Source organism: Ammospiza nelsoni, chromosome 6 (genome assembly GCF_027579445.1).
Source record: "Ammospiza nelsoni isolate bAmmNel1 chromosome 6, bAmmNel1.pri, whole genome shotgun sequence".
Classification (NCBI taxonomy): domain Eukaryota; kingdom Metazoa; phylum Chordata; class Aves; order Passeriformes; family Passerellidae; genus Ammospiza; species Ammospiza nelsoni.
In genome coordinates, this window is record NC_080638.1 from 12,788,098 (window position 1) to 12,812,467 (window position 24,370).

Consider the following 24,370-nt stretch of genomic DNA (forward strand, 5'->3'; position numbering starts at 1 on the left):
TAACATCTTTAGAAGGCTCAACATATACATGCTTTATTTCTTGTAGAATACAAAATACTGGTTTTGCTACACTTGAGCTTCTCTTTTGTTGGCACAGGAAAAGTGTCATGGGACGTCTTGTCTCTCAAACTTCCAACACAAATTTGAGTTTAAACCAAAACAGATATTTCACTGAAATTAGATTGCTTTACATATTCAATCTATAAGTATGGTTTTTGACATCCTTGAAACTGAACTAAATTTAAGGAAATTAAAGCCAAAGGACTTCTCTCTCCCCCTCAAAAAATCAATCAAAAACTAATAGTGAAACAACTCCACACCCACAAACAAAAAACTCTTGAGTTTTTGCTGCTTGCTTAAATCCTTAACTTTTCTGAAAACTGATGGTTCTGTAATGGCTCTTGTCAAATTTTAAAATATTTTTCTCATATTACCTGATGACTTTCCTCCCCCTCATCCAAGCTGTTCTTTAGATGTTCATAAAGCCATTTAGACTGACTCACACAGAAAGGACCTTTCTGACAACTGCCTGCTTTCTTTGCTGCATCATAGGCTGGAGAAATGTAAAAATTGGTGCTCAAACTTTAGCGTTTTCAACCAATTTAAATGCCACAGATTAATGAAGTGTTAAATTAATTGTTAAAACTATCGTGCATAAATCTTTGCTGGCTGAGTTTGTGGGTTCTTAACCATGAAAAACTGAACATGAAAACTCCATGAAGAAGCTCAGTCTGCAACAGAAATGCCATTACTGTAAGTTGAGATGGATCTAATGGCACTTTTATTTAGAAATGAGAAAAACTGCATTGGAGACACAGCTGGAAAAGCCAGTTTCACATATTCAGAGAATTTTTCATCACAGTGAAATAATCTTAGTGGATTGCCTGTGGTTTTGAGGACTTGCTCTAAACTTGGGATTGTAACAACATAAGGAATGAGCAGACATTAATTTTTTGTTCCATGCAAGCTCAAAGCTAAATTTATAGGTATAAATTTACAGGCTTGCTTTGAACTTGTTGCTCTTAGATGCCACAATATACCTGGAAATGGAAGGTCCAGCTCTAATTCTAACATTTTCTACACAGACAATAGTGGTCATGTGATTGATCTGGTGAATGATCCACTACCAGATGTCAAAATCTCAGAGGAAGACAAAAAGAAGAACCTTGAATTGTTAGAAGAAGCAAAGAAAGTGAGTGAGAGGTTCCTAACACGCAGAGGCAGGAAGTCAAGAAGCAGCCTCTCAGAGTCACCCACAGGTAGGGGCAGATCCTGAAAACCAGATTTTATATTCTCCTTCAAACATCTCTAAAGGCAAACATCTCCTGCAATCTATACATTGCTGCTGTTGCCATACTCTTGGTTAATTTGAAGGTCAGAATCCCTCATGTCCTCCACAAGGTTGCACAAAAACAGAAATGCCCCATCCATGTACCCAGATGTGTCCGGGTAAAATGGTGTAAAGTTGCACTGCAAACAGTGTAACAAGGCATGAAATATTTCTATTGAAAAGTGAAAAATGCTCACAAATTGTTGTTTAAATGAAATTCCAGTGACTAGAATTCATCCTGGGAAAAACATCCCCTCCAGACACAATTACACTGCCTCTTATTCTGAACATAGCCATAAACTAAGGTAAATGGACCAGATCCTCCTTTAAAAACAGCAGAATAAACTGTTTTGTTCTAGAATGTCAGTTGAAATTACTTTTCCTTTTATTTGAAGTGTTTTAAAACTGGAACAAAATGCCATTTTACCATGAAATAGGACTTTCATTTTGCTTTGAAATGCCATTTCAAACTCTCTGGAGGAAAAAAAAAAAACCCCACAGCTATATATCACCTCTTTTTATCCTAAATTCCTCATGAATCGTGTCTTGTGCTGTCTCCCCTCAGTGCTTACAGTATCAGAAAACTGAAGAGAGCAAGGATTCCCTGTATCAATAGAAATTTATCAATTTTTGACAAGTATAAGACATGAAACATGCTTTAAACTCCTAATTGCCAAGTACAGCCTGGCAATTAAAATGACTTATCAGGTTCTGGACAAACACATGACTATGATGTTGAAGCTTTAATCTCATCTGAATTGTAAAAATACAGAAGGTACAAGCCTAGAAAGTAAAATCACCTTTTCATTTTGTTTATGCCTTTGTTCTAATGAAGCAGTTTCCCCTACTCTTAGTCCTAAAGTTGCACCCATAGCATCTCAGAGCAATTCTCTCTCTCCCACTTCCATCAAGTAAAATGATCATTAAGGGGAAAAAAAGACCTCCAAGATCATCAAATCCAATCATTTGCAGGCTCAAACTTTAACATATAAAAGCTCACAAAAAAAGCATTTGTTTAGTATTTCTTGAGAAGAGTAGATTTAAGCATCTGGTCCTGAATACGATGAAGCTCTGAATGCATACAAAATAGATTTTTAAATATACATATTTTTATTATATTTTTATTGCTGTGGTGTTGCAAGTTCACATGTTCTATTTTTTAAATTTTGTCAATACAGACTTTTGAGAAGCTTTAATGATGTTTCATTTGCTATGGGTTTGATTTTTTTTTTCCTGTTTCAATAGTATTTTTGGCATTTGAATTTTTGTCCATGTATTATTGGAAACTGTGCGATATGGATTTGGTAATGCTATGTTAGTAAAAATTTTGAGCAGAATACCAGGATATGCCCTAATTATATGTGTATCTTTCAGGATCTGATGCATGCACAGCCACTAGTATTGAGTCAGTGTCTTCAGGGCAGGTAAGAGCTGAATAGTCTGTGCAATAATCTGATTATTATTATAATATGTTGCCCTTTTAGTCCCTGATAAAAATTATATGTTTGGAAAACCATTTTATATATCAAAATTGGATTACTGGTACTTTCTCTGTACAGCAAGGGACAAATAAATATTTAGTCTGAAGACAGAAATCTATGAAGGAACAAGACCTGAAAGATCATGAAGATTTGTTAAGTGTGGAAAATAGAAAAAGATGCAATATAACCCTAATGTATGAAAAAGCTAATCCCTGAAGTTATTTCATAAATAAATACAATAAGCAATGTAAAAATGATGAGATTCAAAGTTCAGCTGTTAATATCTATATCTAATGTTAGATAGGTGTGAAACAGAACCTTGTAAGCAGTTTTTTCAATCTTTTTTGCTAGAATAACAGAATTGTGAAAGAGGATGACAGGCAAACTGCAGAGGTAAGTGTTTCACATTGAGAGCTGAACAGTGTGCTGGTTTGTCTTAGGACACATATGATTTACTGATGGGACTGAAAATGCTGAAAGATTGTTCACTGGGTGAAAAGAAAATTACACTGTTTTAAGCAATTATGAAGCATCTGCAAAAGAAGCGTAGGACAGTGGGCTTGCCATTTGATCTTTTCATCCTATCATGCACCCTGCTCTAGCTCAATTAAAATCAATATACTAAATAACTTTAAATATCTGCTATAGCCATTTTGGTGTATGTCAGTGGTTTAGACTTGCCATGACATTAACATGCTGAGGAGCTTGGCTTTAGGAGGATTGATGTAATTGACTCTGGAATGGGAGAGGTTAACTCAAAAGTTCAGAGAGGAGATTCCAAAGTCAATATTCTTTAAGTGCCTTTAAAAAATTATTTCTTTTGTCAAGAGCACATATTCAAAAGCAAATGTCACTGAAAAGGAAATGGCTTTTTACAATGAAAATCTGTCCTTGGGCAGGGGAAAAGAGGAATCTGGACTTGATTCTCTGTTTCATGTGTGTCCCTGTACTTTCAGAATGCTGCAAAAGGATTAATTGATCGAAGGCAGAATGATCAAAGAAAGATTTCTCAGGGAAGGTTGGTTCCTCGTTCTGTTGGCTTTGAAAACTCCAAAGAGAAGCTCTCACACCAAAAGGAAAACTTTGATCCACGTAAACATATGGATACTTTACCTAAATTCTCCCCTTCAGCTGGTGATGGTGGCAGAATGTCTCTTAATACTTGTGTGAATGTTTGTGAAAATGAACTTGGAAAATCATTCCTCAAGAAAGGGAAGGAAAATGATGTTCCTTTAAGAACCCATCTACCAGGACCAGGAATAGGAAATATGGACTCAAAGCTAAAAATTCCTGTTCCAGAAATGAGGGACCATAAAGTTCCATTTAAACCAGAATTTAAACTGTGTGGACTGCGTCCTCCTCTATTACGGGCTGTGTCCTGGGATAGCTTGGAGCCTGGACAGAAAGAGAAAAACCCTTTAAAATTACCCTCTGAGGAAGATAAAAGCTTTCTTGGTAATAAATCCAACAATCAGGTAAAAGCATTCAAAGACCTTCAAATCCAAGTTCAGCCAGTTCGAATGCAGAAGCTGACAAAGCTCAGAGAGGTAAGTTCTGTCATCAGCTGTATCCTGTTTTAAAAAGGCATTTTCATACCCTACTAAACTTTTAACTTGTTTAGAATTATTTTTATCACTGCAAGAAACAGACAGTGATAAATTGGGAAACAGTTTCAGCATAAACAACACAAAATTGATCATGTTTTTTCTTTGCAACTTTTCTTTACTAAATTGTAACCTGTAAGTAAATTCCATGGAATTACTCTATTTCTTAGTTCTCCTCAGGTATGCATCAAGTGCACTGTGGTACTTCACGGTGTACATATCCATGTGCTCTTGCATGTTTATATTTGAAGATCTCAGAGGACAGGAAATGGGTTTGTAATGATTAGTTGGTTATTGAACTGTCTCAGAAAATGTTTCAAAGTGTTCAGAGATGTAGAACTGGGCATCTCTGACAGCAAGGGCAGGTAGAGTATGTCCAGATTTACAGTTCCTAATTATAACCTGCTGCAAATCTGTCAGCTTCTAAATGAGTAATCTGTTGTTAAATAAATTCCTAAATAGTAAGTAATTAAATCCTAGGAAAAAAAGCAGAAACTTCATGAAATGATAAATCACCAATAGAAAGCAGTGAACATGTATCTATTGCTAATAATGCCTTTTGAAAGAAAAAAAAAAGAGGCAGCAGGTACTTTCCTGAACACCCTAATAAGGAGATTTTCCTTAACCCCCAGTAGTTAATATTTTAAGATGAATATAAGGCTGACAGGTGAGGACCTCAATTCTGAACTTTGATTAATTAATTCCTATTGTATTGTTTGGGAATGGCAGCTTCATTATTCATCTCTTCCTGTTGATATAACACACACATTCTTAGTGTGTATGTACTGGAAGTTTTGATTATAGGGCCCCATATAATTCCAGGAGCAATTCTTCCCTGTGAGGGGGCTGAGGCCCTGGCACAGGGTGCCCAGAGCAGCTGTGGCTGCCCCTGGATCCCTGGCAGTGTCCAAGGCCAGGCTGGATGGGGCTTGGAGCAGCCTGGGGTGGTGAAGCTGTCTCTGCCCATGGCAGGGGCTTTGTAACCATATGATCTTTAAGGTCCCTTTCAACCCAAGTCATTCTATAATTCTTTAATTCTATCATTTTGAATGACCTAGAAACTGATAAGCACAAATAAGAGAATAAAAAAAATTTTGCAACATGATCTATAATTCCAGTTAGGCAAGATTTGAGCTCTGTCTCCAGTGGGAATTGTCTACTCATAAACAAAACCAGGTATTTGTGAATTTAAACATGTGAGAATATGAAAGAAAATGAGGAGACGATAAAAGGAGAAATAAGACAACAAGGTTTAATCCTTGAGAGTGCATTTTTCCCTACCTGTAAGGAATAGAGGTAGAACACAGTAACAATGAAGTATCCCAAGTTCTGGTCTTAATAAAGTCAAAGTCTCATATGTAGGATTTTCTGAATTTATTGTGTTATCTGGGATACTTAGTTATTACTGTGGCTACATCAAAATTACTTTTTTATTGTCAGGTACTGAAGCTGTCACTTACCAAAATTCTACGTATCTACTTGAATAAGGGGCACATTTCACAAATCTCTGTTTGCATGACCAGGAATTTTTCTAAATAATGCCTGTATGGAATTTGAAATATGTAATATTCTAGAGTGTGTGTGAATTTATGAGTATCCTGGTATGTAGCATCTGACTGTAATGTAATGCAAATATCTCTATTATGTTTATTAACTAAAGTAAGTGTTTTATTTACATGTGGCAGGGATATTTAAATTGAGATTTGTAGTTTAGTTAGAAATATTGTTGTTTCTCTTCACAGGAGCATATTTTGATGAGAAATCAAAATTTAGTTGGACTTAAACTTCCTGAACTTAGTGAAGCAGCGGAACAGGAAAAAGGTGCAGTATCATAAAAACTGGAAAGAATGTTTGTTATATACTGATTTTTATAATTCACTGTTATGTGGGGGTGAGGAGAAAAAGTCTTAAAATCTTCAATTGCTAGAATAGTTAAAGCAGTCATGGAGAACAGCAATAAATTATCAACAAGAGAGACCAATAGTGGAAAGTACCTCATTTTCTTGATGATTAGAACCAAGAAGATACTGTAGGTATTATTACAACCAAGGGAAAAGATGCACATGTGGAATGGAGTCTGGCTTGTACCTAATAGCTGTAGGACTGAAGTTTCAGTAACTTTCTGTAAAAACATTTCAGCAGTGATGGACTAAATGGATGTAAGTTCTGCAAGATACTATGGTCATAAGGGTGAGTATTACCCCTGGGAGTATAAATAAGAGATGGGATGCTTTATTCTTTTTTTTTTAATTATTATTTTAGTGTATGTGTGGAAAGTATTGAAATGGCATTTTCACTTCTGGTCTACATTTCCATGTCAATGTCAATGACAAAATGTAAGGCCAGAAAAGAGTCATAAAGGTGTTTGAAGGACTGGAAAAATATGCCTTGCAATAAGTAGGATTTTTTTAACCTAAATTTCTGTGATTTTGAAAGAAAAATAAAGGAAAAGACTTTAAAACTCTACATAAATGAAGAAAAAAATCTGGCACCAAATATTTTCTCCAATCTAAAACAAGCAAAAAAGATTTGATGCCTGTAGCTGCATTTAAAAAGATTCAGAATAAAGAGTAAAGATATGAACCTGAGGATAATTCAACATGTGGAAGAGTTAATTAGCAGTACTGCTTAGCTAAAATATTTAAACCAAATATGTCAACCTAAAATATTTAAGCCAAAACTATATATTTGTTTGGAAGTAGTTAATTCAGAACTTGTTCAGTGTGACATTAACTGAAATGAAGATGGTTACTATGAAAGGAGCTGAAACTGATTGTCCAAGATTTAATCCAATGACAATTTCAATTTCTTTTAATACAGTAATACAATTTTGCTAATTCATACATTTGCACTGGGGCTAGCTCATCAGCTTTAAAGTTCCTGTTATATTCAGAGATGGTTGAGATACAACATTTCATGTTATGTCTGGAAATGGACTCATTTTCAGTGTGAATGAATAAAGATGAAAAAGGCTTCCTGTCCTCTATATTTAGTGATTGTATCTTTGAATTATTAGATATGATGATATTATTCCTGTCACTCTGTTAATGTATAATTTCCCAGAAATTATTTAGCAGGCTCTGTTTGAAACTATAAAATAGTTGCCATTTTACCAGCCTGCTACATAATTTTGGCAGATTTGGAAATCTTGAGGAAAACATTGTGAATAAAATAAGCATTTTTTTATCCAGCTTCTCAACATGGATCTCATGAGTATCAGAAGCTTTTTCTAGTCCAGTAAGTTTTCTAAATGGTAGCCAGAACTTTAAGGGTCAACTCCTTGTCCTCAGTGAGGAAAACAAGCAAGGGGTCAAATTCTTAGTGAATTTGTTAGGGAGACCTACTTCCTTACATTGTCATAGAAGCCACCTTTTCAACTGGAGTGGTAGTTTTGCTTAAACAATAGGAAATAGTCAGATACTTCATTATTACTGTTATGAATCCAATGTACTGTCTCCATCATGGTTTTTATCAATGACAAGTTACTGTCACCTGAGTAAACACAACTCTGCATCTACACCGCTAAGTGGAATGGATTAATTCTGGTGTCAGACTGGATTTTATGGGGATACATGTGACTGTTTTTAAGTAAATACTGGATTTTTTTTTAATATAAAGCAAATGCACAAAACTAAAATGTAGCTGGAAAGAATCTCTCCTTCCATTCCATCTTTCATGTTAATGCTCTCCAGATTGACACACTAATTACATGGCAAGTCTAAGAATTCTTCTGTTAAACTTATGAACAGGAGAACTGTTCAAAGATTCCTTCCCAAGTCTGGGATTCAGGCTGGGGAATCTGCCTTTCCAACAGGAGAGTCCTTCATGAAATTCTGGTAAGACAGAAGGAGATAAGGGAACTAATATATGTGAAATTAAATAGAATTAAAATATAGAAGCTAAGTAACAAGAATTTTAAAGAAGTGTTAGCCATGTCTTGGTCCTTATGAAAGTGACAGAATCAGAGAATGTAAGTATAACCTTTATATCCTGTTTCAATTGACATACAGTGCAAACAGGTACCTGATGAAATTTATAACAATAAATGGTGTACAAAATCTGTAGTATGGTACATTACACTACATCTTGGCAGGTGGCATTTAAAGCCTTAGAAAATTACAGTATTCCATTACAAAATCTCAGCTAAAATATTCCAGAAAAGAATGTGTGACTTTTCAAGTAACATAATTTTTTTTGATCTGAAAATGTCTTTAGGCCCTTCACCTCTGCCTTCACCCACTGAAGAGGAAGAGACAAAGAGCAGCTCTGATGTCATGCCCAGCATTCCTGATGTATTGCTGCGAAAACTAAGAGTGCACAAATCCCTTCCAGGAAGGTAAAAGCTCATTAGAAGAGGAAACACATCATCCAGGAGAAGGCACACTAATGGTCTCCAGCCAATTTCTCTCCATTCATTCATAGGGAGATAAATTATTGCATCTTAAAATGTGCAACACAGATTTACTGAAAAATTCTGGGGAATGCACCAGTTTCCAGTAACTGGCCAACTTTTAAAATTAGTTTGACAGTTCTACATAGGAAGCCTTTAACCTTAATTGCGTGCTACAAGTAGATTTTCATACAGATTTTTCCACTCCTGGTTTCCAGGACTGGTGCTGCAGATATGTACTCATATTGAAAATATTATTTCTCACCCCCATGAAAATTATCAGGCCAGATGATGCTTTCCAATGGTAGAATTTGGGCATGTAAAAGTTCTGCAATTTTTCTTCAGTTGACAATTTTTTAGAGAAACTGAGTTTATTTTGCAAATGTAGTTGAAGGACTCACTTGTGAATTCTCTGATTTGGACTTTCTGAAACGTTAAAACAATCCCAAAATATTCAGCCAAAAATGATTCCTCCATTCAGCCACATGGTTATGTAGCAAAACCACCAGAGCCTTCAATTTTCTGAGCTGTCAATAAGGATTCTCTGTGCAGGTGAAATAAATATTTAACAACTATGGTGAAGGAATTGTTATATACACTATTTTATATAAATGAATGCATGAGGTGAAGAACTTCTTAGAGACCATTGCTTGATTGTAATCGATACAGAAAAGTAGTGGAAAACTCTGGAAACTCAAACATAATTTTGTTGTTCAATTAAGTATTAGAATAGCTTTGTTTTTAGAGAAAAAACTCATTAAAATGTGAATTTTTAAATTTTTATTTCTAGCTCCCCACCACTCACTGAAAAAGAAGTTGAGGTAAGTATGCTATTATTTTAGATGTGTTCAAATTTTAAGTGCTTATTTTAAGTCAAAGTGTGGTTATTAGAATGAGGTAATTGGGTGATTATTTTTCCCCCAAAATATATTTCTCATTTAAAAAAAACCAATAACAAAACACATGGAACTCCATCAAGACAACAATTTTGTGAAATATGAGCAATAGAAATTGTAAAACAACAGAGTAGGAGTAAGCAAAATATTTGTGTTGTTCATAACAAAATAGTAATTCACTTTGGAAATAGTTTTAATATTCTAAAGTAGTAAAAAAAAAAGGAAAGAGATTAAATAAGACCAGAAACTCAGCAATTTAAATTGCATTTTTATTAGCTTTGGGGCATTTTTAAATAATATCCTGCTGTTAGTTTACATAATTTTTGCTTTCTCAGTTCAAGGCAATAATTTTGTTTGCAGGTCTCTCTTTATCTTGTAGCATTTTTTTTTTAATATTTTAAATCACATACCAGTGAAGAAAAAGATCTTTTTTTATAACACTGCAATTTACTGGAGCTGTTGGTGCCTTGTGCTTTGCAAAGTATTAATCCTAAGAAGTTAGGTAAAGAAAGAAATAATCTTTAAAAGCAGGGTGCAAGAGAATAAAAATGTTAATACTTCCAGGGGTAGGTGTTTATCCCTTAGATAAAACAATGCTCACGGTGAGCTCATCCCTGGACTTCCTCTGCACAGACTATCTGTTTAAAAACCCTGGGGACCCTTGGAGGAAGTCCAGCTAAAAAACAGATCCATTGTGAATTCTGGTGCTTCTGGTAGGCTGCTGCCTTCATTTTGTCTCTGCCCTACAGAGCTCCCAGAAAAACATTCAGGAAAAGAGGCAGCAACACATTTATTATTCCTATTTCAGTGGAAATAAATAGAAGTGATTTTTCAAAGAGAACAAATTTAAAAATACTTTCCATTTTTCTGTTTCAATACTTATTTAAGCGGCAAAGTTAGTTAAACATATACCTTATTCATAAGTTGTTATTGAAAATTATATTACTGTGGGACTTATTGGAAAATGTCTTTTTTAAATCCAACCAGAATGTATTTGTACAACTCTCCTTGGCCTTCAGAAATGATAGTTATACATTGGAGTCTAGAATTCAGCAGGCAGAGAGAGAGAGAAATCTTACTGAAGAGAATGCTGAGAAGGAACTGGAAAACTTTAAAGCAGCCATTACGGTAAGGAAACTGTGGGAATTCTTTTCCTGAACTGTAGTGTACCTGAGAGTGCACAAACATCACAAATGTGTTTGACTTGTAAATTCAGCCCCCAAACTTCATTTTCTGCTGCTCAGACTTCTTGCCACGAGCTGCCTACTACTCTGAGGGCATATTCTGCCAGAGTGGGCCAGCATTGCGGGAAATGCCTATGGCATGCTTCCCTGGTCTAGCAGATTTCAGGAATAAATACTAGGAATTTGCTGTTCAGTTCTTGAAATAAGCCTGTGACATAGCTAAGAGCATCCAGAACTGCAGTTGGAGCACTGCTCCATGCTCTCCTGAGCAAGACCTTCTTTACCAGTAAATTTGAAGTGTCCAGATATGAAAGATGCCAAAATAATTTGAAACTTGAATCCTGAGATCTGTAACTTGAAAGGCCTCTTAACTGCAAATACTAGAAGGCAGGCTGTGTGAAAGGAAACAGCAAGGAATACTTAGGGAATAGGTACAATCTCAGGCTCAGGTTCTAGGCCTGAGTACACTTTGATTCCAGCTGTCCCTTGGTGTTCCTTTACAGCAGTAGTTTCAGTCCTTCCTGCCAGCTTTCTCTAGGTTTTCTAACTGGAATAACAAAAAATTTGCTACAATGTGTCAACTGAAGTGCTGTGCGTGTCTTTGTGTGCAAAGGGAGGGATGGTTACACACCAGGCTGATAAATGAAATAGCCTTAGACCCAGCATGCATTATTGCAGGGAGGTGCTGCCATTCTTATGAGAATAGTGAGGAGAACATGTGATTCTCCCATTTACTTTATCAAGAATATCATCAGTTAAGAAAATATACAATTAAAGAAAGATTGTGGTCCCATCTTTTCATCTGGAATTCCAAATCTCTGTTTTCAAATTATTGTTTCTGTAAAAAAAACTATTGAGAATATTTTGCTGCTCTTCTCTCTGTTCCCTGTGTAAAGAGCAAGCAGAAACAGTCTATTAAATCTTAGGCTTTTCAGACTGAAACAAGTCTGTTAGATTTGCCATGGATTTCTGTCAAGAATCTCTAATTAGGCATCAAGTTTCATGTTGCCAGCATGGAACAAATGTGATTAGGATTTTCTTCCTTTGAGCAGTTCACACGCTACAGTCTGGCTTTTATAAGCTTTTTTACATGATTTATAGCAAAGTGGAAACTGCCTTCCCTATAAAAGCTTTTGTTCTGGACAATGGAATAAACTAAGAAGCAATTAAAAGCAGTGATGGCTTCTGTAAAATCTCTATCATACTAGACCTAGAGTTGTTCCAATCTCATTGAGAGGTTATCTTCATTTCTGTAGGACTGACACATATTTTATGGCTCAGTGACAGTTTTACCAATCTTTCTGATTTTTGAATCAGTCTTGTGATAATTGATGTGTTATTCAGAAACCTAATTTCAAGAAAAAGCTGATCTACATGAATTTCCAATGTTTTGGAGAAAATAAGGAGGTTACAGTTGTCAAGAAAGAAAAGGAAACTCTGATATTGTGTGTGTGATTTTTCCTAAACACATTCCCTTTTTCTTTTTCTTGCAGTCAAATTTTGGTTGCAATTTATTATCAAGGTAGCATTGCAATTCTTAAGACTGTCTTATTTTCCAAATAAGTGAAGTATCATGGAACTGAAAGAACACATGTGGCCTTCTTAATACTTGTGCATAGAAAATTAAAATGTTCTTTGTCTCTCAGCAATCATTTTTAAGTGCTAGTTGAAATGAACTTGGCATTTGTAGAGTTTACAGGTGGCAGAGCATGTTTCACTATAGATTTCAGAAGGGAAGTATCAGAAATGTGCTGAGCCCTCTCTAACTGCTCAAACTGTGTTCTTGCAGTGAAGCACCAGGGCAGCAGCAGCACTGTGAGCTGGGTGTGCTGGCAGTGCTGGCACCCCTTGAGGCTAATCTCTCAGTGGCGAGTTCTGCCTGGACATTTCTACCCCATTTTGAGGCTCTGGCCATTCCATTTGAACTAAAACCATGCTGATAGAGCTGCTGTATTTTTGCTTCAGTCTTCAGCTCACCTGTGGCACCACTATGAGCACAGGGAAGCATACCAGAGGCTCCTGGAGGACATCGCGGTGCTGCGGCGTTTGGCTGCCCGGCTCTCCAGCCGCGCCGAGATGGTCGGAGCCGTTCGCCAGGTGAGGGCATCCCGGTGTTTAACTCTGTCCTGGATCCACAGGTGCTCTCTTTGCCAGCCTGGGCTAGAGGTTGTGTTTTATTTGCCATTTTGACAGATTAAAGACATTAAATACAACATTGTATGTTGTATTGCATGAGGTAGCCTAATTGGACATCTACAACCTGTCCAGACACAGATTCTTACAGTTGTAGTGTCAGGTAACACACCCCTACAGCCTGGAAATAGAGTTCCAACAGAAGATTGTCCATTAAGCTATTTATTGTCTGTACAACAGAAACATATATTTTATTCAGAACGACAGCTGCATCACAAGAAACTAATTTCAAATCAGTGCAGCACATAATAAAAATATTAAGGGAAAAAAAAAGAAAAGAAAACTTATCTGGATCAAAAAACTCATCTAATTCAGTCACTTGCCTTTGGCAATAGCTCAGTCAATTACAAAGAGTGTGAGAACAGAATGAGTATAAGTAAGAACACATCATTACCCACCCAGATTTAAGAATGTTCCCTCTGCCCTCTAAAGTAACCAGATTGATGCCAGTGACTAAGACCTTTGAGAGTTTTAAAACAATTGCGGTATACCACATAAGTAATCAGATATACCCTGCCTCTGTGCCTGTGAATATATGACAACATCAACTGTTATGTTCTGTGAAATGCATATGAATTGGCATTTTCTTCTGTCTTAGGAATTTTCTGTCATGGAGGCACCAATATTTCCTTAAGAACAACAGCTCCAGATTTAGCCCTGACATGGAGCATATATATGGAGGCAAATGATTTGTTGGAGATGTGTAGAGGTTACCTGGATATTTCCCTCTTTTCTTCCTTAGGAGAAGCGTATGTCAAAGGCAACAGAAGTAATGATGCAGTATGTGGAAAATCTGAAAAGGACATATGAAAAGGATCATGCTGAACTAATGGAGTTCAAGAAACTTGCCAATCAGAATTCTAGCAGAACCTATGGTGCATCTGGTAAAGAAAAATAAAAATTTAGGGATTTGTCTTGCCTCTAATTCAGAGAGTTGTTGGTGCTATTAATGATTTAAAGTATTGTGAAGCCTGTCCATGAAGTTCTGATCTACAGGAGTAGATTTTCAAATGTTACAGAAATAAGATGCTTCATATGAGCCATACTTAATGCTACAGTACAGTAATTTGAATTCACTATCACTTATCAAATTCTGATGAGATTCAATCATATTTTCTCATGGCCTCTTGCAAATCCATGTACTCTGCACGATTTTAATGCAACTACCTTTTAGGTCCAGATGAAGGCAAAATTTCATTATTAAAAACACTTTTCTTTTTACAATTTCTTCTTTCCTTTGCTGGAAACTAAAACGTGAGGATTTTCCTTTGCAATTACTTGTACATGGAGGCCAACAGTGGGATTTTTGCCTGATTCAGTGAAAGTAGTACTGATTTGGTTATTTGCAATTATTTCAAATTTCTTGTGCATGTGTAGTTGAGAAGACAAGACAATTGAGAAGCTGTATGACAATAAATACATGGTCACTTACAGACCCTGTGTAAATATACTGTATCTGAGTTTGAAATATAAGCAAGGGCTCTATTAATATTGTTTAGAGATACTCACATAGTCTAAGACTGTTCTTTATCTTTGTTTCTGTGCAGAAGATGGGGTTCCTCGTTCATCTAGATCCATGTCTCTCACTGTTGGAAAGGTATTTCTGCAAGATAAAGAAAACTAACATTTTATGAAGTGAAATTTCTTTGTCTATACTCAGTTCTTTGTCTATTCTCAGTTCTTTAGGCTGTGGTCAAACAGTGCTGGTAAATTCTCAATATTCTTTATGCAATTTATTGCATGTGCTTTGCAATTTTGGATACACGACTTAGTATGGCTTTGTGCAATAATGGTAGTGCCTGATGTGAAACTCTAGTGTTTTATTTCTGCAAAACTTCCAAGTGTTGGAGATCAACTCTATCACAAAGCTTGCTAAAACAACCAGTGATTTGGGAGGCATGAGTCCCAGTATGACCATTATGAAATTTGGTGACCAGGTGCATTATACTCACTCTACTGTTTATTTTCATATTTTTATTTGATTGGTTCTTTAGGTTTAGTTTGTTCCTGCCACCTCTGAGTGTTGGGTATAAAGAATTACAACACAGAGCATGCAGAGGGCAAGATGGGATTTCAGAATGAGAACTCCATAGGTTGAAACAGAGGTCTCAAAAAAAAAAGAATAAATTTAACAGGGATGAGTCCAAATAATAGAGAGGAGACAAAAAAGAAGCCAAACACTAGAATGGACTTCCTACCATGGCTGCAGACTTCCCAAAGTATTTTTTCAGGAGTACATTAAATAAAACTGTCATTAATTAATAGATATGGTTGGTTTTGTCCAGAACCAGAATCATGGAGTATTCACTAAAGCTGTGTTCACTTCTTTCCTGTAAAGTTGTCTAAAGAGCAGAATCTTAGAAGTGTTTGTATATGCACTAAAACAAACCTGTTAGATATTATAAGTGTTTTGATGTTTTTACTTAGCTGGAAGCATAGATTTTACATAGATTTTATAGGATTAATCATTTGGCTACTTACCAAATGACAGCAAAAAGTTACATAATCTGTACCTGAGCTAGAATATAGCATGCAATTAGCATGTGTTTGGCATAAGAGAATTTTTATGGTCTTTGGGAAAGATAAGCAGTGTTGCACGATGCTATCTTACATATAATTAATGTTTACATGTAATTAATATATCATAGTGGGTACAGTATATCATAATAGGTACATAGAAAGATAAGAGTTTTATGTGTGACTTCATTATTTCCAGTCATTGTGACACTGGCACTTTCCCCAGTATCATTATGCATCTGCTTATCAAAGATAAAGGCCTATGATAAGAGCTGACAATATAAACTCAGAACATTTCTGTTGTGTGATTTAAACTGGGCTTTCAGTATGGAGGGAAAAGCATCAGCATCTCTGTGTCACATCTCATTTCACATTAAGCACTTGCCATACCAGGCAGTACAAGATGAATTTCTGGGAAAAACCATGACCTTTTATTTTACTTTTGCTCCCAACTCTCCTTTTCCCAAAGGAGACACTGACCTACATCTTTGCCCCACTAATTAACCCACAGAATTTTTCTTCATTCTGTCTTGTTGTATGGTAGAAAAAATAATTGTTGTTTCTCCCAGAATATGCCTCGAAGGAGAGTCAGTGTTGCTGTTGTTCCTAAATTTAACTCCTTGAACATTCCTGGTCAGTCACCAACAGCTTCACCTATACCTTCTATGCCATCCCTGGTAAGTAAAACCCACATTTTAAAGTTACCAGTTTTTGTCTAAACTATTTTTGCATAGGGGTAAGCCATGGTTACTGTAGAATGAAAGCTTTTTCATTGATTTAACTTGTTTTGGCTCCATCCTGAAGGGGGTGGACAGAGGTAATTCCTATTGTGTAAGGGGATATTGCAATCTACCTCCATGAATGATTCCCTTTAGGAAGAGCTGAATAGGGCAGGCTGCTGATCCACAGGCACTGGGCATTGGTGAGGCAATTTGCCTTTTAATCTGAAGTAACACACAGGAAAGAAATAATGAAAATAGCTGTACACTGTAGAAGAGAAATTTCAACCAGAAGCCACAGATCACAGCTGGACTGCTGTTCTTCATTGCCAAAAATCCAGCAAACAGCAATAAATGTAATTAATGTACAGAAATGTATGTGGTAGCAATTTAGAGGTTCTGTGATGATCTGGGATCGCTGGAGCCATCAGCCTCTATATTGAATTTTTTTTTGTTAAACTTTAATAAATTGAATGAAACCCTAATCTGAGCATAATAAATCCATACAAATGCTTTGGAGAAAACCTGCAAGACATACTCACTGTTCAGAGATGAGCTAAGATGGGACAATTAAAGTTATGGAGTTTTCTGTTAAAATATAGTGTTATTTAAATGAGGGTTTTGCTGAGAAGCTAAATCTATTTGTCTGTTTTACTTGTAAGAAAAGCATTTGTTTGCGCAATTTATTTATTATGTACTCCTAGTCAATTGTTTTTTTGCCGTGGTTTATTATGAATTATTTTTATTTAAAATTTCCCATTAAAAACTCAGCTAATAAATGCATCTTCTTAGGATAATAGGAGAGGAGCAAGAGAATAATTTTACTGTTCAGTGATCAATATATGAAGGAGAACATTTTCTGGGGAAAAATAAACAGGGTAGAAGGAAATGTCAGAGAAAATTCTTAGTGTGCAAGTCCATTGTTTGCTCTGGTTAATTGGAGCAATGTGGAAGCACCACATTAAAGATACTGTGCTTATGAATATGGGAAAGAAACCTGAGCAGCACACTGCCTTTGTTATTTTATTGAACACTCATTTGAAATTAATTAATAAATTTTAATTGGTATTAAATTATTTAGTCATGAATGTTAACTAATTGATGAATGTAACATTTATTGCTATGCTTTACTTACAGTCTGAATCACCCAGTAATGGAAGGAGCAGCCTAACATCTACTCCTGCTCTGCCAGCACTTCTAGAAAAGTGAGTTTTGTCTAGGTCATCTCAGTAACTATTAAATGATAGTACTAAATGATAATTTAAAGAATCATATTTTGAAATACTGTGATATTCCTACTACTCGTTAGAATGCTTTAAACATGCAAATTAAAAGCTTTCAACGTGTACATGACTACAAAATATTGAATTTCATGTATTTTAGATTAGTGCTGAGGCAGGACAAAATTTATCTTATGTCCTTGCTTTACCTTGTGCTTCGCTAAGAATGTAAGTATGCAACAACTGAGAAAACAAAAATGGGAAACCACAGCACTGGCTGCTACTATTCAAAAGAACTCTTCAATTTCTAGACCACTTTTGAAACTGCAGAGAATTTGTGAGAAAATACAACAACCAAAAAAACCTTATCAATATTTCATACCTAGGAAAACAAATCATGTTACCAAGTAACAGAGGCAGAACTTGAAATTCAAGTTTGAGCCTAAGTGTGTGTGCATGGACCAGCTGGTCTAGTAGTGTAGAATTACCCAGACCAGCACAGTTTTGTGTGTTTAAGCACTTCCAGCTTATACTCATGGTTTGTTTAAAGTCCAAGTGAAAATAATGTTTATTGTTAATATGACTTGAGAGAAAATCCATTGCCCACAGACTGTGTCTATCAGATTGAACTATTTTAGTGCCAGGAAAACAAGGCCTGTGAAAAGGGTGAGATTCCAGAAGTTGAAATGGGATCCATTGTTGAGCCCATTAAACCTTGATTTTGATAGATCTGCCATGTCTCAATCACCTAAACTTTCTGTCCCAGATAAAATAAATGACAGGAGAGCACTGCAGGAAGACAGCAATATAAACCAACTTATCTTCAGGCTAAATGCTCCAAAATTTACTTGAGAAAAGTTCTGGAAAGTCAGCACAGGAGAATACATAAAAGGCAAACAAAAACAATGTTTTGTTGAATTGGTATTTGACATTACTTCTGTTATGTTCCTCTTATGTGGCAGGTTACAATTTCTAAGATGAGTTTTAGAAAGTTGAGGGAAATGTTTTCATGAATAGCAAGTAAATGTCATGGATGAGCCAGGTAAGAAAGGTTCTTTTCTTTTTTAAAGAAGAATAAAAATGATAGTTTTCTTACCTTAGAAACATAATAATTACTGTTCTTAAATCACAACATCATGAAACAAATATTTTTCTTGTGTTCCACTTTTTTCTTTTGAGAGACATTTCTCCAATGTACATTAAAAAAGACAAATCATGACTCACAAAATTGCAGCGTACTCCAACTACAACACATTTCCCTGATGTTATTTTCTATCTGTCTGCTTCTTTTGTCTTGGCAGTGGGAAGTCAAACGGAGAACCTGACTGTGAAACCTCAACTCCTGTGCTGACACAGAGTGGGTTGGAAGAGATCAGTCCTGAAACTAAAGCCAAGATAGAAGAGGAAGCATATAACAAGGGGTGGGAATACCTGTTGTGAACTAAACCTGTAAAAATGTGCTACCAGATGAGGACATGTGTATTTAAAATTTAATTTTAAAAACAGTAGTTATGTTGTTGGTCTCACAAAATATTTCACAGAGCATGCTTTGGGGCAGTTTAAAACTTTGGGATCTATTGCTGAATGTCAAGCACAGAATTTTGCATTATGTGAAGAGTGAGACAAATTTTGATCCTCTCCTGCAGAATCCAGCATGCCATCTGACTTCAGCACTGAATTGCATTTATTCTCCAGGAAAAAAGAAGTATCTAGAGGATATTTAAAGTCATCTAGAGCTATAGAGAAATGTTTACCGGCTCCTTTACAATAGACAGAAATTGTTCTCTGTGGAGAACAACTTTTTTTGTTCAAAGTGATAAATTTGGTATCAGCTCTAATATAATCCTCTGTTCAGGAAGGGTGGCTGTCTGTGTGCCTTACTCACAGCCTTCAGCTAATTTTTACTCTTATTCAGGCGCTGCAACACTTCTACTTGTGTTTTATTACATGTAACAAAACATAAAGCTAATTTTTCATTAAGTAAGATCATGCTTATACATCCTATGCTAAGAAAGGTTTTATCTGCTAAAGATATCAGGAAGCCTTGAAGAAGGCCAAAGAACTTCAGGAACTGAAGGAAGAAGATGAAGAGACACCCAAAGAAAGTCATGAGGAACATGAAGAAAGTGAAAATGAAGATGAGATAAAAAATCTGAAAAGCAGGTGAGACAGTAGTGTACTATGTCCATATAAGAGAGGCCACTTTTTTCTACTTGTGATATTCAAGCAAGCGTTTTATCCTGTCCTTATGCCATGTTTTCCTCCTGGGGAAGCATATTAAAATAACAGTATTTCCACAGAAAGTAATATTCTAACACAAGATAGTTGCAAAACACAAAACTTTTGATTTTGATATTTCAGTTAAAGCTGTATGTTTACATCACGATGCTTCATCTTGCTGGGGTTTGGTTCTGATTTGAGGTAAAAGAATGGTCCATAAAAGTTCCTTAGATGCCAAAATGTATCCCTCTGTGAATATGTACTCCCTTATAAAGTTTGTAATTCAGAAGCACGAACTGGTGCTGGGTGTCATTCCTGTCACTGGAGAGACATTGCATCCATCTGCACCCAGTGCTCTCTGTCTGTACATTACAGAGGCATTGAATGCTGGCCAAAGCCAGTAATATGTCCAATCCCAGGTTAAGGCAGGGATCCTTGCCTAATCCAGAAGAATTCCTTTCCATTCCATAACCATTATAGCTATGAACGTCTGTTGGTTTGAGATTTCAGCCACCTTCAGAGAGCAACCATCTCATTAGTCATGACACTCTTGGAAAGAAATGTTTACCACATATTCCAATGTTTAATTTAGTTGATCAAGGTATGAACAGTGCAGAATTTTGCATGATACCAAGCTCTGAGATTTGCCAGCTGACAGGTGGGAGAAATAGGAGTCAAGTTTACAATCCCCAGCTGTCTCACAAGTATTACTCACATGGAATAGTTGGAGTTGAAATATCTGAGTGTACAGCTCTCCATAAAAGAACTCTACAGTTTGATTCTTCTTTGACAAGGTGTTTGTCTAAGGAAAAAAGATGGTGCCACCTATGGCATCTTCCAAACTGAAAAGCTCAAGATGAAAATATTGTATTTGATTAATATATAATAATTTTCTTTTCATTTTACAGCAGACTTGAAGTCATCGTTAATTATTTATATATCCTGTACCCCAAACTGTGCAAACACTGGAACGTGGTGTGGCTTGTGGTGGCTGCAATAGTCATTTTTGCTGTGGTGTTGGGAATCTACCACTCCTACAACTCCTGTGGTGAAAAGTCAGAGGCAGCTGAAGGGAAGGCCAGCTGCTCTGCGGCCCAGCAGTATTCCTGGTGGAGCTCAGGATTCCGACAGCCCCGACGCGCGGAATAACAGAGGGACAGCCGCGCCCTTGTGGTCCCTGAGCGAGTTTGGGTAGTAGAGCACCGTGTTTAAAGGTAGTGCTTAGTCATCCCTGTGGCTGCTCCGCTGATCCCTTAGGCAAATGAGTTACTCCACACCACCAGGTTTGGGATCCATGGTGAGCATTCCTTGCTAAGATGCCAATCTGATCAATAATCCTGCTTTTCCTCTTATTGTCAAGGACTCGTAGAAATAAAGTAGTGTTGAATCATGGTAAGGTTGTGGCAGTAATCAGCAACCTGCAAGACATTTAAAAGAATGATTTGCACAGGACATTGACATTTTGAAGACCATCATAAAACCCACATTTGCAGTTAATGCTTTACTTTTCATTTCCTGAATTTACTGTTGATTGTTGAAGTACTAATTGCATTTAGTCCTTTGGGTTTTAAGAGGCTAATTCATTTCCTTATTCATGACTATTGGGCAGAAATAGAAGCACTTCCATGGAAGAATATAATTATATTCTAAGACCAAATGCCTTGCTGCTAAAGTCATTTTATAAGAGGAATTATCTATATGATTATTTAAATGGAATGCTAAGTACATGCATAAATGTTTTTTATGATATTTTTTAAGAATGGGACCACCACTTTTTTTAAATGAGATACTCAACAGAACCTAAAATGGGGTCTAGGTGAAATAGGTGGCACAGCTGATATAATCCAATAAGTCTGGAAACTTCTGCTATATAAAAGTTTCCAAAAATGAATGTATGCCACTCAGTGTCAGTACTGGTTACAGCCAAAAGTGGTAGCTGCCTGGAAGGGTCCATGTGCTACCCAAGCCCAAAACACAACAATCTTGGACATGGGAAGCAATCTTCAATTCTTGATTGAAAATGAAAACAAATATCTTCAAACCTCTGTACAGAGGTGACCACAGCAAGTGGACTCTGCCCTCCTGCTAACACTGGAATAGGCATTCTTTGAGATCTGCAGCAGGAGCAGAGCTCTGAGAGCAGCCAAAACCCAACCTGTTCCTGCATGAGTCAGGCCATGGTGGCAGTGAGGCCTTAGGAGAGCTCACTGCATGTTTTCAGTAGTTCATTTTCAGAATCTGATGCCAAGAGCAAAACTGATCTGATACACTTCCAAAGCTGAGCTCATCTTTTGCCCAGATTTTTTGCCAGTTCTTCCTACTTGGGAGTTGTGAGTTCTTACACAAGAACATGAAAGCCTGAATTTTTCGGACAAGTAATTTGAAAATGGTGAAGGCATTACCTGTACAAAACCCAGCACTTAGGGCTGGGACCAAAATGTGTGTCAGTGGAGGTGTGTCATTTGTACCTGCTGAGCACCACTTCTGAGGGAAGGTGAACCATGTTTGTCTCTCCATAGCTATGGCCGCAATGGCAAATCCAGTGTGACCCTCGATTGCACTCCTGTCCTGCATCCTCCTGGCATTTTCTGGTTGAGAAATGGGTCTGTTTCCCATCAGAAGGATAAGAGTGTTATGAAGTACTGTAATTTCAGTTCTGATACAGTCAATATTGTCCTGTCTTCTTTTGGTGGGAACACTGAACTTTAAGCTAACTGTCAAAGAAAATAGGTTTCTAACTCAGTCAGAAATTTAGTTCACATACCTGGCACTAATAACAAATATCCTGCTGGTGAATTTTTGTTGGCCATGTGTTTCTTAGAAGATATTTATATGGGAAAAGAAAAAAAAAAAAAAAAAAGCAGACCACTACCACATTTTTAGGGGGTGGGGAAGGGAGTCTATAAGCAATTAAAAGGTGGGGTTTTTTTATTTTTTTTTAATTTTAAAGTATATATATTGAGGAATAGTGTGCTTAAGGAAGTTCAAAAAGGATAAAGGGGAAGTGTGATTTGGTCTAAAATTGCAATTGGTAAAGAATAAGGAGAAGGTTTCTTGCAAATTACTTGGAATCTGGTTTAGTTAGAATTTCTGACTATGAAGAACTACTGTGACCTTTCATGTACTTTCAGTATTTGAAGAAACTTGTCAGTTGTTTCTTGAATACTGTACTAAAATCAACTTCTTTAACTTAAGATTCTTTACAAATAATATTGCTATCTTAATAAGGCAATAAAATTGAAAGTAATTTCTCCTAAATATTTAGATTTTTCTATGCCAAAAATTATGGCACATATTTATGTGATTGTGGAAATGTTGGGCTGCCCTGAAGAAAATTAATTAACAGTGCCTGTAATTGAATTAATTTGTTTTTATTTACATCTGCACTGTTGTGAGTCCAACAACTTATTTTAAATACACATGGAAAGTTGTTGATATCAACAGAACTCTCTAATTGCTTAGTGTTAAGCGTGTGAAAAGGTCTTTTTGGTCAGTGGGGTGAATGAAGTCTCCGTCCACTCTTAAAATTCAGACCACTGGCTTTTTGTGGAATCAGTGCAAAGGGACAATTCCCATAAGTAGTTGTACTGATTTGAGCTGAACTACTTGCATGTCTGAGGTAAGTATAATTTAGTCACAAATGAACTGAAAGAGGCAAGAGATTTTAATGGGGGTGAAAAAATGAAGATAAAGTTTACTTTAAAAAAAAGTTCTTTTTATAACTACTTTGAGCAAACTGTCCACTAAAAATAACAAACCACAATGACTAACAGCACACTAAATAGCTATGCTTATATTTTTCAGTTATTTAATTAAACACCTTTTGTTTAATAGGAAACTAGATTAAACTCAAAAACTATTCAAACTATAATTTTATCTGTTGGATATTAGTTTGCTTTATCTGGAAAAAAAAGCCAAACAACCTCTTCCGTGTTCAAAGATCACATCAGATAACAAGAAACAGACCTATTATTTATGCTATTAACACTGAAATAGTTTTCTTGAGGTGCAATATTTATTTTTATGCTTTAACAAGACACATTTATGGTTTCTCTTGCACAGCACAAATGTTTCTAGCAAAAGGAATTTCAAAAGGGCACTATTTTTGTGTATCATATTTAAATTTGTAATATTGTAAGATTTTGCACAAGTGTGCTGGTATTGTACTGTATAGTATCACATACTTGAGTTTTGAAATAAAATTATGGTTTCAAAGTACTCAGTGTTTTTACCTTAAAGATTTGGGGTGCTCTGTCTGCATATTGATGGCCGTGTCCTCATGAAATAAGTCCTGCCTTGTCTACACTGTTACATGTTTGGAGGATCTTGCTCTTAGTCTTCCAGTTCTTCAGGAAAATGGTACAGAAGAGGAGAACGAGCTCCTGTGTCAATGGAGAAAGTGTTTGGAAGCAGGATCATCATCATCCCTGCCCTAGAAACCAGCTGAGAGAGGAAGCTGAAATATCCTGGGGAGAGTTTAACTCCTGCTTCGGAGGGAGGCCACGTGTCCCAGAGGAGGCTGAACATGGGAGCCACAAGGGAAATTGTAACCCAAGGGTTCTGGGTGTAAGGTCAGGAGTCTTTATTTGCTTTGTGGACTTGGGAGGTCTGGGAAG

General features: G+C 36.3%; 1 protein-coding gene across 5 annotated transcripts in view; it reads left to right on the plus strand.

The window, feature by feature from the left end:
* The window catches only part of IRAG1 (inositol 1,4,5-triphosphate receptor associated 1), a 60,965-nt gene extending 36,708 nt beyond the window's left edge, over positions 1–24,257 (plus strand). For 3 of the 5 annotated variants that reach the window (XM_059474868.1, XM_059474869.1, XM_059474870.1), the window contains 16 exons: positions 1,086–1,259; positions 2,705–2,754; positions 3,163–3,204; positions 3,768–4,358; positions 6,158–6,236; positions 8,631–8,751; positions 9,596–9,626; positions 10,689–10,829; positions 12,851–12,982; positions 13,821–13,962; positions 14,626–14,675; positions 16,165–16,272; positions 17,452–17,519; positions 18,836–18,955; positions 19,566–19,697; positions 20,663–24,257. In XM_059474868.1, the coding sequence (XP_059330851.1) occupies positions 1,086–1,259; positions 2,705–2,754; positions 3,163–3,204; positions 3,768–4,358; positions 6,158–6,236; positions 8,631–8,751; positions 9,596–9,626; positions 10,689–10,829; positions 12,851–12,982; positions 13,821–13,962; positions 14,626–14,675; positions 16,165–16,272; positions 17,452–17,519; positions 18,836–18,955; positions 19,566–19,697; positions 20,663–20,903 (2,222 nt within the window). In that variant the 3' untranslated portion in view covers positions 20,904–24,257. Of the gene's footprint in view, positions 1–1,085; positions 1,260–2,704; positions 2,755–3,162; positions 3,205–3,767; positions 4,359–6,157; positions 6,237–8,630; positions 8,752–9,595; positions 9,627–10,688; positions 10,830–12,850; positions 12,983–13,820; positions 13,963–14,625; positions 14,676–16,164; positions 16,273–17,451; positions 17,520–18,496; positions 18,577–18,835; positions 18,956–19,565; positions 19,698–20,662 lie in introns of those variants that run through there. The other 2 variants (XR_009418661.1, XM_059474872.1) reach the window with 2 other exon arrangements.
* Positions 24,258–24,370: the final 113 nt, after the last annotated feature.